This window comes from Strongylocentrotus purpuratus, unplaced genomic scaffold (assembly GCF_000002235.5).
Source record: "Strongylocentrotus purpuratus isolate Spur 01 unplaced genomic scaffold, Spur_5.0 spur5_scaffold_11, whole genome shotgun sequence".
NCBI lineage: Eukaryota > Metazoa > Echinodermata > Echinoidea > Camarodonta > Strongylocentrotidae > Strongylocentrotus > Strongylocentrotus purpuratus.
Window position 1 is genome coordinate 14,157,572 of NW_022145596.1, and position 15,054 is coordinate 14,172,625.

A 15,054-nucleotide genomic window follows, 5' to 3' on the forward strand; every position below is an offset into this window, starting at 1 on the left:
TAGCTACATTTTTAATCAGTTCCATGATAAAATGGCATTAAACAAGCAAGCTCTTTTGAAGAATACAAGTAGACTACCGCCAATGCCTCCAAGAGGTGTACCCACGGGAAGGTATGTGGTGTAAGACTTATTTGTAGTGGAAACATAAGTAGAAATTAAGGCGAAAATCGGCTTAAAATTTTGGGGTGTCCCACATGCTCAAAATCATGTTAGTAGATCTATATTAAAATTGATTGAAATTCTTTTGAATGCCCTAATGTTTACCTTACTTATTGAATCAGTGTGTAAGTTGTATATGAATACCCTTTAATTTTCTGATTTCAACTTTAGAATTTGGTCTTTATCTTTGCCTGCCCTTGGCTTTGACTTTGCTTTGGCCTTTGGAAGTTTGGGGTCATTTTTTTTCTTGTAGGCCAAGCGCCTATTCACTTGTAGACCGAATTTTCCGTCTCTTTCGTTCGTTAGCCTCTTATTGGGGTAGGGTCGGCTCTCTCTTTAGAGACGGAAGCCGTTTATACACATGTCCTTGCTAACGCCACGGCCAGTTCTGGTCGTAGCGTTTTGCCCCCAAAATCCCCCAAAATGTCATTTTACCTCGAGCATGTTATATTGTAAATTAGGCCTAGGCTATAATAAATCAGTTCCACTTACCAACTTGACTGAAATAATCAGTTTAATAGTCCCTTTTTAGGAAATTATGGGTCAAAATCGGAATCCATGTTGAAAAAGATTTTCAAAATGGATTTCGATTTTGACCCATAATTTCCTAAAAAGGGACTATTAAACTGATTATTTCAGTCAAGTTGGTAAGTGGAACTGATTTATTATAGCCTAGGCCTAATTTACAATATAACAATGCTCGAGGTAAAATGACATTTTGGGGGATTTTGGGGGCAAAACGCTACGACCAGAACTGGCCGTGGCGTTAGCAAGGACATGTGTATAAACGGCTTCCGTCTCTAAAGAGAGAGCCGACCCTACCCCAATAAGAGGCTAACGAACGAAAGAGACGGACAATTCGGTCTAATTCACTTGCACTTTGTTGTTTGTCTATGAAATCCATCGTTCTAAAGTTAAAATCAGAAAATTAAAGGGTATCCACATAAAGCTTACACATTGATTCAATAAGTAAGGAACAAGTTGGTCATATTAAATTAAACTCAAAACAATTAGCTAAGCTAAGGTCAGGAGTCCATAAACATTGGTAGACCTCTAACTAGAAGTGAAACTGATCATTTACTCATTAAAGCCTCGGGACATTTATTATTTGAGCCTTTGAATTCATCTCTTATAATTTCTTTATTTACTTATAGGCCTTCAAATGGGAAACCTCATGGATTTGGAGCAAGAAAACGAGACTTCACACCCTTGCCTTGGAGCAACTACTTTGACAGCTTTGAAGATGTAGCACTCAACAGTGATGATATATCCTTTTCAAAAACAATAATTATATGCCATGCCAGCAGGCCAGGCAAAAGAGAGCCTCTCCTTTAGTTTTGCCATAGTTTTATGTGAGAAGCTGCAAGACAACCAAAAACAAAACTCCTGGAAGATTGAATTTCATGTCTCTATGTTCAGGCTGTTTCTCAGGAAACCTGCAATAGTTTGAAGAGTCAATACCCAAAATGCATTATTTTTGATGAACTAAGATGTAATTCACTTAAATTAAATATACAGTTCAAATGAAATGAAATAATATAATAAAATGAAATATATATTAAAGGAAGTAAACTATCCTTGACTACATTCTGCACATTTTTAGAGTTTACAAGAAAGGTAGCGAGGGTCCTGTGGTCTTCTTTCTTCATGGGGGTGGACATTCAGCTCTTTCATGGGCTTTGCTCGCAGTAAGTTTATTACATTTTTCCAAATAATCAATATTAAAGGGAGGATTGCATTCTTTAAAGTCCATATCCCGCATCAAGGCTTGAAAATCAATTTTTGGAGATGTTAGTGCACACTTAAAAATTTAATATAATTTATTTACTTCAAAATCTGATGCTATAGTTTGAAGAACGTTCAAGCATACAAACAAACAAACAAACAAACAAACAACAGACTAAACAAACAAACATTATTCACAGTGTGTGAAATATTTAGTGCACTTGAATATGACATGGATGTAAGATAGTTAGATTTGAAAAAGCATAAATAAATACGGAACTTCTGATATAGAATTAAATTAATTTGATTTCATTAAATTTAATATAGTAGTCATAAATCTTTTGTTCAAGGAGTTTGGGGGCTTAATTTATTTCTTCTTCATGGTTGGGAGTTTAAAAGGATACTAGATAATGCTCTTTTGGAAGTGTAACATGCATTTGATTTTGTCATTGTTGATTGATTGTAACCATAGCAACAGTTGTCTGGCATGGTGAAATGTAGAGTGGTTGCCATGGATATGAGAGGACATGGAGATACCTGTACATCTCATTCTGAGGACCTCTCTGCTGATACTCTTGCCAAGTGAGTATTTATTGAGACCATCAGGCCTAACATTAGGCCTTAAAAAAAAGATGTTGTATTGCCCTTTAGGTGCCAAAACATTGGTCGGTCAGTCGAATTAAAAAAAAAAAATTAAACCTTTTTTTTTGCTCCCTCTTTGGGCTAATATTTCTTAGTTTTGAAAGCTTTAATACTTATTTTTTTATTCATTAAACATTTTTTCTTTCTAGAAAAACGGTAAATAATTTTTTATTTTTTTTAAAAGCCGACCCTAGATTTCAAGATTTTAGGGTCAGTTGCAAAGGGCAATACAATATTGATAGGTTATTGATTTAATCAATTGCATGATCATAATGTTTGTATAATTCCTTTAGACTTACAGTAGCGATAGCAGTCTGACTGTTAGGTGTATAATTACAAATATGACAGCAACACCATTTTTTAGTCTTTTGTAGATATGTGGAGCCAAACCTAAAATTGAAAAAGAGATATATGGAGTCAATCAATGGAGAAACAGTGTGAAAACAAAACAAAACACAAGAATGCATTCTTTTTTCAGTGATGAAGAATCAGATGAACACCTTTCAGATCTATATTAATTTTTCACTTTGTGTTTTGTGTATTTTCCCCAGTGATATTGGTGCTGTGATAGCCAAGATGTATCCAGGCGATGACGGCCAACCAATCATCTTAGTAGGGCATAGTATGGGTGGAGCCATCGCTATTCATACAGCCGTCAAGTTTCTTGTTCCATCTCTACTGGGTCTAGTGGTCATCGATGTTGTGGAAGGTAAAATCTAAGTAACCGCTCCCTTATTCATACTGTACTGCAGGGGCCGTTGCGTAAGACTTAGCATTGATGGTAACTTCCATGGAAACCTTGATGTGATTGGCTGTTGTGTAATGTTGCCATGATAGCAAAGTTACCATAAGTGGTACATTTATACAACGGGCCATGGTATATGTACATGCAATGAAAGTTGAAAGGTTTTGTAAATAATATTATACAAGAAATTCTGACTTTTTGACTGTCCTCAATGTGGACTTTTTATAATCACTAAGTACCATCTCTCCTCGTCCTTATGTACCTTATCAAAATGTTTTAAATCATTATATTTATAATTAATCTTTTCCTTCAACGTAATGATATTTCTCTTTTGTAGGTACAGCGATGGATGCCCTTCAGTCTATGCAGAGCTTTCTTAGAGGCAGGCCGAAGCAGTTCAAATCCCTGGAATATGCAATAGAATGGGCGTACGTAAACTATACCATCATATCTGAACACTACCTTTATAATATTCCCTCAGTAAATTCTTAACATATTGAAATATCAAAATGTCTGTTTACAGCTTTGACTTTCACCAACTTGTGATTCGAGTTGGGAGGGGGGGGGGGCACCAAAGTATAGTGATGCATTCTCATGACTGTACACATTTTCTTATTGATGGACACTCTTATTGCTTAGGTCGCTTTGGAAAGGTACTGATACTTATATCTTATATCTGCTGATTAGATTTCATTGATGATAACTTTATACCCATGCAAGGTATTGTGAAAATAAGTTTAGGATCAAGAGACAGGTTATTAATCTTTTTCATTATATATCGCAATGGAAAGTAGAAGCAACTATTATTGAGAAGTTGTTATCTTACATTTTTTGTTCTCCCTTTTCATTTGCAGAGTTAAGACAGGTCAAATCAGGAATGTAGAATCTGCAAGAGTTTCCATGCTTGGTCAAGTTAAACCGTAAGTTCAGTAAACTTTCCTACAGTTACAGAACAGAATTTTATATTATATCTGGGAAAGGTATGTATCATAATGGGAACTGGAGCTAGCTCACTGTGCAGGTTATACTATATAATAGTTGATCAGAAAAAGGTCATATTGCATAGTTGCATTGATGAACACATAATTAAATTTTATGGTATCATTCAATTGGCCCTTATGAATTTGTACAGGTAATCCCTGTCTTAGTAGTCATTGCTCAATCTTTATAATAGCAAGAACAAACCGAATAATTGAATGAATTTTTTGACAAATATATCATTGTAGGTCCTTGAGTCACCCACAGCAGGCGCAATGGCTCAGTGGTAGAGCAGTGGTCTTCTAACCGAGAGGTCCCAGGTTCGAAACGTTAGTGTCTTTTTGGTAAGGCATTGATCCTCATTACCAAGGAGAGAACTTTATAAAGCCATCAGTCCCCTGATTGCTTACGTACAAGCATACACATGCTTTAATAGCAGTTAGATAATACAAACAAACAAAGTTATTTCCAATTCTCTTTCTATCACTTGTAAACCAAGATGTTCAGAAATAGAAGACTCTAAAGCAACATCCACAGAAGCCGGTGCACCAGTACCGAGTGTGTCTATAACTGATGTCATTACAGAGGAGGAAGAATCAAGTGAGTCAGTGCCTCAGAGTTCAACTCAAGCTACCGCTTCTGCATCCTCTTCAAGCCAGGTACATGGCTACTTTCTTTTAATCTGGCAAAGGCCTTTTCATTCTCAAAAATATTAAATGATATACATTACTTAAGAATTGTCAAAATTGAAAGGGCTGATCTTATATTTGATGGTCATTGAATCATATACGCTTTAGCCAAAAGCTTGAGGAGCTATTTAAAGCCTATCTGCACTAGTTTGGCCAGGAGGGATTAGACTTCCCTGTATGGTCACTGACAGGTGGTTATCTCATCAAATCAGCTCTCAATTAACATAAGAAAAACACATCATGGGGACCAATGGTCACCGCTTAGGCATTGTTTGATATATAGAGGGCGCAAGTAGATACAAGTAGTGCAGTCCGGCTTTAACAGAAACCGTATAGTAAATATAGAGGTGTCACTTTGGATTATTCCCTTTTAATGATATACGGTAAGGTATTAGAAAACTAATTGATTCTTCTTATGTTTGTTGATTTCAGGAAAGCCAGACCCCCTATAAATGGAGGATAGATCTTGGTAAAACAGAACATTACTGGGAAGGTGAGTATGTGAGAAACTTAAAAAACTCCCTTTATCGCCATTTTATTATGAAAATTGATTGCAAATCAGTATCCCTTTATTATTTCATGATATTTAAGCTATATTTCATATCTTTAAATGAATTCAAAGATGAAATCAAAATGTGTATGCAACATTTTTACTATTTTCATGTTCAAGTGTTCTTTTCCATTATCCACTGCTTTTCCTTTCCTCATAAAAATGTCAGTTTTGAAAAAAATCACTACCAATGCAATGTTGGAAGGAAATAATCATATACCTGGGGCAGTATTTAATTCAGTACATAGTAATATTAATTCAGTATTTTACTTGATAACATGTCTTAAATCTTATTCAGAACATCTGAGCACATCTAAATACTTACTGATCATCATTGTGACGACACATTGTCAATCCCAAACGATGCGCGATTAACGCATCGCATTAAATGCGCATGCGCACTAATATAATTGTGCGCAGCTTATGATGATGATGCGTGTGAAAACCATACGCCTGCCAATCAAGGCCTCCAAAACAATTGGCTTTAATCTGCTAGGGAACTGTATCAAAGTATTTTATCTAAGTCGAGAACTAAGTGAAATACTTGTATTTTTGACATAAGTATTGCATTGAATACCGGCCCTGGTCATGAAATTACCCATTGTATCATTGTCTTATAGGCTGGTTCAAAGGAATGTCAAATCTCTTCCTGTCCTGCAATGTTCCCAAGATGCTGATATTAGCTGGTGAGTCAAACTTGATTTTATGCTAGCTTCAAATACCATAGTCAAACTTTTTTAGCATAGCTAAGGATCATAACTAATGTAAATGAAACATGAATATAATAGCTTGGTTTGCATATTTGTATGCATCCTAAAGATTGAGAGATACAGTTGATGACTACCGGTAAGCTGAAATATTTTATTTAAAAAGATTAGTGATTTAAAAAAAGAAGCTGTAGTGGATATTCACTCTTATAAACATCCTGGAAGAAAAAAAATCATTTTAATTCAATACATTCATCGCAATAAACTATTGTGTAAAAGCATTTAATTCTGCAGATATATCTGAAAACTGACCTCTTCTGTTAATAACATAATTGTAAAGGATATTTGAACATGTGTATGGAAAATGGGATATATAAATACATAATCATTATAATTATTATTATATGACTAACTGAAACATGCCTTTTTTAAATTTATTTATTTGTTGAGGCTGGGGTGGGGCTTATGCTTATCCTATTAAACACCATGAAATATCTGTATTTTGTGATAGGTGTGGACAGACTGGACAAAGACTTGACCATTGGTCAGATGCAGGGCAAGTTTCAGATGCAGGTCTTACCTCAGTGCGGTCATGCAGTGCATGAAGACCAGCCACATAAGGTACTTGATTTCCTCTTCTCCCCAAATTTGAGTGTAGACGAGTGACCACTTGTCAAAATGGAGAGTAAGAGATATTTTCTGCTACCTGATATTAATATCGATATTAATAATGATAATATTGCAATTTAATATGCAGCACATGTACTAAATAAATATCTTCTACTGTGTTTCACCCGGAAATGCTTGTGCATTACTTAGAGCATTCAGCCAATTATTTGAAGTTTTCTGAAGAAGAAAAAAAAGGTGGGTCTTCTGAAAAGGTTTGAAGACAGTGGCAGATTGGGCTTTTTGTAACGGTGTATTATAAATACTCTGAACCGAATTAACACTGATCTTTTATTTTGTGACTGGAAGTACATTCTATAGCAGCAAATTCTTTGCAAAATGCCTGTATCAGTTGGACTCCTCATGTTTTGAACTGCATATTTTAGTTTACAAATTTATTATGTTTTTTTTTATAGGTTGCTGATGCTCTAGCTACGTTTATAACTAGGCACAAATTTGCAGAGGCCATCGGTGCATTCGAAAAGTGAGTATACAACATCAGCACCTTCTTAGACCTACCCCCTGCACCCGCTGTGGCAAGACGTGTGTCTATCCTGCATAGGGCTTGTCAGTCACCAGCGGGCTTGCATAGACTGAGCAATATCTTCTTAAATCTTTGTTTGCGAAGAAAAGCCAATCAATCAATCAATAATGTACTTTCATTTGATCTTCAATCTTGAATTTTTTCAACCCAAAAGCTTTGTTGATAGCTGTTCAGTGTGGACAGGTCTGAGTGTGGAGTAATGGGGATAGTTTACTTATACACGAGTAAAAAGAGTGACATATTGTATATTGTTCATAATGGTTTGTTGCAATTAGTAATATCAAATGAGATATTACCTGGTGCTAGCATGTTTATTTGGTCCTCGTCAATTTGAAGGTTTTGGGGATAAATATTGATCTTTTGGATGGAAGAAAGTAGCTGCAGTGAACAGATTATATGACATTTAGTTATTAACCTTGGACTTCAGATGACTATAGCCATCCAAAGTCATGAAGTGAATTTAGTGTTTTGATATATCTATTTAAAAAGAAAAGCTTTATTTCTTCTTGAAATTAAAAGAAAGTTTATGAATTGCAAGGTTTGACAATTACCTATCTGTGATACATATTTATAAAATCAAGACGATTTCAATTACATGAAATATAGAATATAATCTTCAAATCATTCAATTCATACCAAAGAAAATCATGTTTCACTTGTAACCTTTCTTATTTATCTAACAGACCTTCCCCTTGCTGTTGATGGTGGTCTTTTGGGACATGAATCCAAATGGGTGATACCTCTGACAAGGAAACGCTGTGATCTTGTTCTAAAGTGAAAGGAGTTTCTATAATTTCTTGGTACAAGACTATGAGAAACAGAGAGTACCGTCGCCGATGTAACCAAAAGCAGTTTCTGGTATCCCACATAGACTATGCATGGAGGACGGTATAGAGGACAAATAGCAGTTGCTCCTTATCTCCAGAAGCTACTGCAGAATTAGACAGATATAATCGTCTGGTATGGGTCATTCTTAAATACAACTGACTTTTGTGTATAGAGTCAGTCAGAGGAGCCAGAGGTAATCTCAGCGGAACCACTGCCGATATCAGAGACTGAAACTTTTGGTCTACTGCAGAATGTGCTTTGGTTTGAGTGGTACTGGTACATGGCTCTCTGGTTTGAAGTGAACCAATATTCCTGCTCGGATTTTCTTTTGAGAATTTTGCTTAGAAGCTGGATGTCAGATAGATATATATGCAAATGCAGATGTGTTAGTATTTTTGTGTAGATAATAAGCCAGTTTATATTTGCAGTCTGAGCATGAGCAGATAAAGGTCATTGCAGACGAAACTGTGAAACACACAGAGACGGTGCACTTCATGATACACAGGTGGAAGTATTCATTCAAAAGGGGAAACAGGCTATTTATGTAGTACCTCCATCGCTGTACAAAGTGGGACCTCTTCATGTTTTGAAGATCTGTGGATATTCGGGGTCATGTTTTGAAGATCTGTGGACATTCGGGGTCATTTGGGACATGTGCTAACCGTGAACTGGTCTATTGCCTTTGCAATGATGCATGAAAAAAGTAGAATGAGGCTCATTTATGATTGGAATCTTTCTTCCAGCAATGGTAGAGAAGGTTCAGTTTGTTTTAAAGTTGTGAGGAGTCGGTTCATATCTTGCTCTGTTAGTATTGCTACTCCTCAGAGTGTTCCAAGGCTTTTATCTTCCGAGCTGAATTCTTCTAAAGAAAAAAATGGTGGTTTCTTAAATCAGTGGTACTTTCTACTCAAGAAAACAATTGTAAGAAAAGCCGTCTCCACACAATAAGCATAACTTGGGTCCTTACCAAAATGTGAATGTTTTTTTGAAACGTTCAAATGTCACTTCTCTTTTGTACAATTTTCCTTTGGCTTATTGAAAGATCCGAAAGGAGATTGGTTAAAATATTGTATTTCCAGTGCGATTGCAGTGTATTCCTTTTAAAGTGTAGAATATGCATGTTATCTGTTTGGAATACTTTTCTTGTGTGTTAGAAATCAGAGGTAGGTTAATGTTCTCCAGCCAGGAATGAACAACAGTGTATTATGATTATTATGATGGTGAAACTTGAAGAGAAGATATATTGATAGCTCAACTATCATAATTATTCTTTAAATGGCAAAATTCATTACATTCTCTTCATAAGAAGCAACTAGATGTTGACTTACACCATAATCCATAGGCACTGTTTGTGACAATATAAGTTTGAAGTCAGAAAATATCAGTCAAAATTAATGAAAGAAGGTTACATGCTACATTGCTAAAAGAAGCGCAGCGGGCAGTTAAGTAATTTGTGTCCGCATTAAATCTAAATTATGATCATTTGAAAGTGTCTATCTTAATGTCTAATTCTATTCTCTTAATAAAGAGGCAGCTAGATGTTGACTTAACATCATAATCAATAGGCACTGTTTGTGAAGATATAAGTTTGAAGTCTGAACATCAGCCACAATTAATAAAAAAACATGCTACATCGATAAAAAAAGCGCAGCGGGCAGTTATTAAGTAATTTGTGTTGAAATATCATTGTAGGCTTCTAAAACATATAATGTAAAGTCTTATGTTTTTTTCTAATATGTATTTAAGTTGCATTAATTCAAATACGCCTTAAAAAGTCTGAAATACAATGTTTAAAGAAAAAATATTTTTGGGGAAACTGCATGAAGTTTGTATTAGACTTTTTTGAAAGTATGCTCTGCATTAAATCTAAATTTTGATCATTTGAAATTGTCTATCTTAATACTGTCCAAAGACATTCGTTAATGTTTAATATTATGTACATCATTTATGTTATTTATATTTCTTTTGTTATGTATAACAGCATTATTTATAGCATTGATGAGACAAATGAAAATACATGTATAATACAAATGAATCAGATAACAATTATCTTGATTTTATTCAATAAAATCTTATCTCTTCAAATATAAGTGTGTACATTACATAAACGTACTCTGAATGACTTTAAGCACAGTTCGTTTCCACAGAGTAAAATCTCACAATGTATTGTCTGCTTTTATAGAGCCAAAAGGATATGAAGTCCTGTACTATACTTCCTATACATCCATCTGGCTCTATCAAGAGACGGTATAACAGTATTCAAGCTTTTTAGGGTGATCGAGTCGACACAAGCCAAGATCACAGATTTTTTTTTTTAATGATACATTTTTTTTCTTTTTGACTTTTTGACTCTTTATTCTGTACAGAGAAATGATTAATGACCTCATAATCAGATTCATATTTTTACTGGTCCAAATGACACTGATAGCCTTTCTTCATGCAATATAGTAGGCAATCATGGCAGGAATAATATGCCACTTTTAGTGGCCGATACACTATACATTGCAAACAATCCTCACATCGGAAACATCACACATATATGATTCAAGGCACAGAATTAGCAAAAACACATGATTTAGTGACCATTATTTAAAACATACATCAATTTCGTTACTGAATACTTGTAGGGACATGATAATGATACCGTGTGATTGATTTGAAGGTGTTATTGTCTGGAGTTAAAATGTATGAATTCCTCTTTATTTTGCAGTTCTCAAAATACTTATAACCCATTCAATACAATCTGTCATTTTATGACTTGCAGATCACACACATGGGTTAAAAGAAGAGAACTTGTATTGCTTGATAATCCTTCTGTTTTCCAAAATTAAGGATTGTACAGGGTAAATTTCTAGTAACATTATCCTTTCAACAAGACACAAAATGTACAAGTACAAGTGAACATTCAAAAAGAAGACAAACACAAAATGACTGCAAATAAAGAGGGGAGTGAAATAAATTGTTGATGGTGTAGTTAGAATGAAAGAAGTGGAGATACAGGAGCAAAGGAAGAGAAAAGGGGGTTGGAAAATGTCCTTTGAAGGTCTTGTCTTTAACATATTCCAACCACATGTTAAACTACAACAATGCCCTACAACGTGTTCATTTTAAGTTTTTTTTCAGTTTTACTGCAAAGTTTACAAGGCTTTGGTCACTTCCATAAGAAACAAAACCCTTGATAATACTGAAGAAGACACCCGGTGTGCTCAGTTACATGGTAATTCTCTGCAATTATATTTCGTATAACTCTATAATATTCTAATTTGCTTGAATGTTTGATGGGATTCAGCTCTCTTCTGATTGGTGGAGGTTGAAGAGCTTGGCCAGCTCACTGACGTCCTCGTGTTCCTGACCATCCTTGAGCACCTAAAATAAGAGAAAGAATAATAATAATGATAATAATATGTCTTGTTTACCCAAGGTAAGGTTGCATCATCAGTATTAATACTGTTCTCCCCGAGGGCCCTGCCATTATGCAAGAACTAACAAATGTTTCATAAGGGTCACTTGAAAGTTGATGTTAAGAAGTATGAAATGGTCAATTATCAATATTATATTGATATTTAGTATGTAACTCCAAAATGAGATTCAATATCTTTGCAAAACCACATACATCTAGCCCCAAAGATCCATTATTTCTTTAAGTTCTAATGATCATACAGTGCGAGGAATATTAGTTTGTTGGTTTGCTTGTTTTCATGACTGCTAAGAAAGCATGTGTTTTCTCGCAAGTAAGCGACCAGGGGACTGATGGCTATAAATCCTCTCTGAGTGACTTGGTAATGAGGATTAATGCCTTGCCAAAGGGCACTAGCGCATCAAATTGGTTTCGAATCCGGGACCTCCCAATTACAAGACCACTGCTCTACCTATGAGCTCTCAAGTGAGTCTTGATTATCACACTTTCTTCATATGGAACTCTCTCTCTCTCTCTATCTCTCTCTCGTTCTCATGAGGTAAACTGACAAATGGCTTTACAGTATATCCCTACCTTTCTTGCAATGGGCATCTTGTTGAAGATGTTCCACAACAACATGCCAACTACCACCTTGTCCTTCATGTAGAATACGACACCCTTTCCGTAATCCTCGGAGGTAGTCGGACTCGCAGCAGGTGATGGAGTGGTCTCTACTGCAGCCTGCGGAACAAGAAAGAGAAAAGGAGAGAGAGAGAGAAAAAGAGAGACAAGAGGGGGGGGGGGGGAGGGTAGGAGTGATATTAATATAATGGGCAAAGAGAGACAGAAATGGACAGAGAGAGTGATGAGAAAATGGAAGAGTAGAACATGGTGAGTACATTTATTATAAGAAAGTAAATATTTTCATTGTTCAATTTAAACCGAACAAACAAGGTATGATAGACCATTAGCTAATAATCACTAGAATGTGGTTGGGTATGTCTGCTTCTCAAAAGAAACATGTACTGTATATTGGAATTTCATAGGGCACATAAGATCTCTTAGCCTTGTATAAAAAATCGACGATCTAGCCTCTAAGTGGAAACACACGTGAAGAAATAATAATCTTTGGTCATGTTTACAATATAGTATTTAAGCTTGAAAAAGAATGTCTGAAGATGAGGGTATAGTAATATTGATATTTACCTGTTCTGTTTCTGAGCGGATTCCCTCTCCTGTCGCTTCTACGACTGCTTTGGGTGTATCCTCAGCTGTAGCCTTAGCAAACACACCATAGGTTGGTAGACTGGAATCAACGATACCGATGGCTTCATACCCAACATTTGGGCCTAAATCACTCCTGAAATTTAAAAAAAGGACAAAGATATGTTTGTAATAAACTTTCCTTTCCTTTTAAAAGCAAATGTTTTTCAGGATTTGAATTTTGTACTACACTGTAAAATAGCTTGTTCATGATTCGTAAAACACAAAGAGATACTCTATATAATGAATCATAACATTTGTATACCACAGGAGATAGTTTGCACCAAACTCTACAATGAAAGAACAAAACAAAAAATAGAAGTTCATTTACAAAAACATAAACACACACACACAAATTTGATTACCAGTACACAGTATTCAAGTTTATTAGAGCTTGTTTAACATACAAACTGTGGTTCCAATAAACACGCTACACAATCTCTAAAAAAGAAGAAATGTGAGGGTAATGTGTTCTGTGTGTTTTACATTCTATATGAGCTGGTTGAAAAAAGCCCTTACACAAGAAAACTGTTATAAATGAATCGTTCAATTCAGTTCTTGAAAGTAAGATCTCACCAAAACATAGATTGATGCCAGTAGGGTTTCGCAGCTCCAGTCATGTTCTCTCCGGCCAGCCTTCCACTCACTACAGCATGGTCGTGATGCTCTACACGGCGACGCCCAAGCTTGATGTCATAGAAGCATGATGCATCACCAGCCTATCAAATGAGTACAAGAGACTACTCTTAAAGCCTGTCTGCACTAGTTTGGCCAGGAGGGATTAGACCACCCAGCGTGGTCACTGACAGGTGGCTATGTCATCAACTCAGCTCACAATTAACATAAGAAAAAGAGGATCATGGGGGACCAACGGGTACCGCTTCGGCATTGTTGGCTATATAGAGCGTGCAAGTAGCTATAAGTAGTGCAGTGGGGCTTTAAAGGGATAGTCTTCCCTTTCTTCTTAACTATTCAATTATACATCAAATTCAGTTAAATGCGTTGACAGGAAACAGCCTATGCTAGTAGGATAGGAAGAATTAATTTTTTATCAACACTAAATTGGGTTGATTTGTTCTCCGCCAGCTGGAAGCAGAATAATTTCATATGAGAAATTCTGCAAGTACCAGGTAAAAAAAATATTAAAAATTGCTCAATTCTTTCTTTTTTCACAAGATACAAATATTTTATATTTCAGGGCATTGGGAAAGACCAGTACAGAATTTGACCTGCATTATGTGTGTCATAACAGTAGTTAACTTTATGCTAAATTTGTGAGAAAAAAAATGTATATTATAGAGGGCAAATAACTCATTATTTGTAGTTGCTTTTTTATGATAAAAGAGCTGCTAAACTGTAATCCATACAAGTATGGATTAGAATAATAAAGTTATTACTATTGGATTCAAATTCACTAAAACATTGGATATCCTTTACAGCTCTAATCAATGTTGTTTCTAGCATCCACAAATAAAAATGTTTGGAAGCCAGAGATTGAGTATAATTAGAAAATGATTTCAGCCCTGGCCGGTATTTCATGTTGGCGTCTCATATGACACCAGCAGAAAGAAGGCTGCTCCACTCACCACCCACACGTCTCTACGGGCCTCTAATTCAGCATTGACCCTGAAACCTCCAAACTTCTCATCGACCTCTAGCCCCGAGCTTGCCGCAAGGTTAACGTTGGGTTCCAGTCCTACTGCTACCACCACATGGTCCGCTTGGACCTAATATCAAATGAAATTAATAATAATAGGAAAATTCACATTTAAATTCATAGGTACTAAAGAATTACCATTATCTCACAACTTTCAAGAGGTGTTTGAAACCACATTTTTTCTAATCTGTTGCAATATTCCTCTCTGTTTGTAATTAATATAAGCTTTGTATGATAATGTTCTCTTTCCTTGTTTGCTTGTAATTACCATACTTCTTGTATATGCCCTGTGTATCTAATGAAAAGGTGCTTTATGAATGTAATATTATTACATGTATTATATATACCATAAGTGACATGACTTGTAACAGACAGTCAAAGTAGAACAGAGCAGCGTAGTATTAAAACAAGAAAACAAACTCATATTTATTCAAATAAAAAATGAAAACACTTCAAATTTCTTTCTAGGAAATCAAGCTGGAACACAATTGAATGAAATAAAAT

The 15,054-nt window shown here is 35.5% G+C and overlaps 2 protein-coding genes across 2 annotated transcripts in view; one reads left to right on the forward strand and one right to left on the reverse strand.

Moving 5' to 3' along the window:
• On the forward strand, positions 1-10,334 carry LOC578324 (protein phosphatase methylesterase 1). Its single transcript, XM_030981286.1, has 13 exons — positions 1-111; positions 1,314-1,425; positions 1,755-1,847; positions 2,357-2,466; positions 3,078-3,235; positions 3,609-3,699; positions 4,126-4,183; positions 4,693-4,908; positions 5,371-5,431; positions 6,109-6,174; positions 6,707-6,816; positions 7,278-7,345; positions 8,089-10,334. Exons 1-13 carry the CDS (start codon positions 32-34, stop codon positions 8,105-8,107), a joined length of 1,242 nt encoding a protein of 413 aa, XP_030837146.1. The 5' UTR covers positions 1-31; the 3' UTR covers positions 8,108-10,334.
• Positions 10,269-15,054, reverse strand: part of LOC578253 (apoptosis-inducing factor 1, mitochondrial) — a 20,205-nt gene continuing 15,419 nt past the window's right edge. The window contains exons 13-17 of the mRNA XM_030980727.1: positions 14,480-14,620; positions 13,470-13,612; positions 12,837-12,990; positions 12,225-12,371; positions 10,269-11,599 (exon numbers count right to left, since the gene is read on the reverse strand). Of these exons, the coding sequence (XP_030836587.1) occupies positions 11,519-11,599; positions 12,225-12,371; positions 12,837-12,990; positions 13,470-13,612; positions 14,480-14,620 (666 nt within the window). The 3' untranslated portion in view covers positions 10,269-11,518. The remainder of the gene's footprint in view (positions 11,600-12,224; positions 12,372-12,836; positions 12,991-13,469; positions 13,613-14,479; positions 14,621-15,054) is intronic.

What these genes read in the sequence shown, in the direction of transcription:
- LOC578324 (XM_030981286.1), top strand. Translation starts at nt 32, where the DNA reads ATGGCATTAAACAAGCAAGCTCTTTTGAAGAATACAAGTAGACTACCG. An exon ending in CTGCATCCTCTTCAAGCCAG is followed by an intron (nt 4,909 to 5,370) that starts GTACATGGCTAC and finishes TGTTGATTTCAG; the next exon opens with GAAAGCCAGACCCCCTATAA. An exon ending in ATGAAGACCAGCCACATAAG is followed by an intron (nt 6,817 to 7,277) that starts GTACTTGATTTC and finishes TTTTTTTTATAG; the next exon opens with GTTGCTGATGCTCTAGCTAC.